The following is a 536-nucleotide window of genomic DNA, read 5'->3' on the forward strand; positions in this document are numbered from 1 at the left end:
AGGTGTCTGCACTATAATGGGCATATTTTGTGGGTTAAATATATGTTGCAAAACTTATAGTATAAATTTAGTAATGTATTGCGTGATGTATGACTTCGTCATTATAGAAAATACTTAAAAAAAATTATTTATTTCGGACAAGCCTTGCTATACGAAAAGCAAACTTACCTAGAGGGAATGGAGAAATCGTCTTGCAGTTGACAACGGCAGGATAGACAGAGGGAGGGAATGTCACTCCGTAAAGGCTGCACAAGTTACCAGTGTAGCAATACAAGGTACACCAGGGTCGCCTTTGGGCTTCGGCAGCACAAGCAAGCTCCCTTTCCGTTGTGAATTCTTCCACAGGCGTCTCCTTTATGGAATCCCGGACGTTGGCTGCCTTCCACAGGACCCCAGTGTAGGTGACTTCCTGAGTTTCGACCATTACTGCTGCAGTCAGCAACAGGGATCTAATCAGCAGCTGAAGGTTCATTTCAATCTGAAGATTAATTGTAGCTTGAGTAAATGAGTATAATAATGATGTTAATAGATATGGG

The 536-nt window shown here is 41.8% G+C and overlaps 1 protein-coding gene across 1 annotated transcript in view; it reads right to left on the bottom strand.

The window, feature by feature from the left end:
* Positions 1–478, bottom strand: part of LOC119594492 — a gene marked incomplete at its 5' end in the record, with an annotated part of 1,285 nt that extends 807 nt beyond the window's left edge. The window contains 1 exon segment of the mRNA XM_037943525.1: positions 169–478. Within this exon segment, the coding sequence (XP_037799453.1) occupies positions 169–478 (310 nt within the window).
* Positions 479–536: the final 58 nt, after the last annotated feature.

This window comes from Penaeus monodon, chromosome 34 (assembly GCF_015228065.2).
Source record: "Penaeus monodon isolate SGIC_2016 chromosome 34, NSTDA_Pmon_1, whole genome shotgun sequence".
Taxonomy (NCBI): Eukaryota; Metazoa; Arthropoda; class Malacostraca; order Decapoda; family Penaeidae; genus Penaeus; species Penaeus monodon.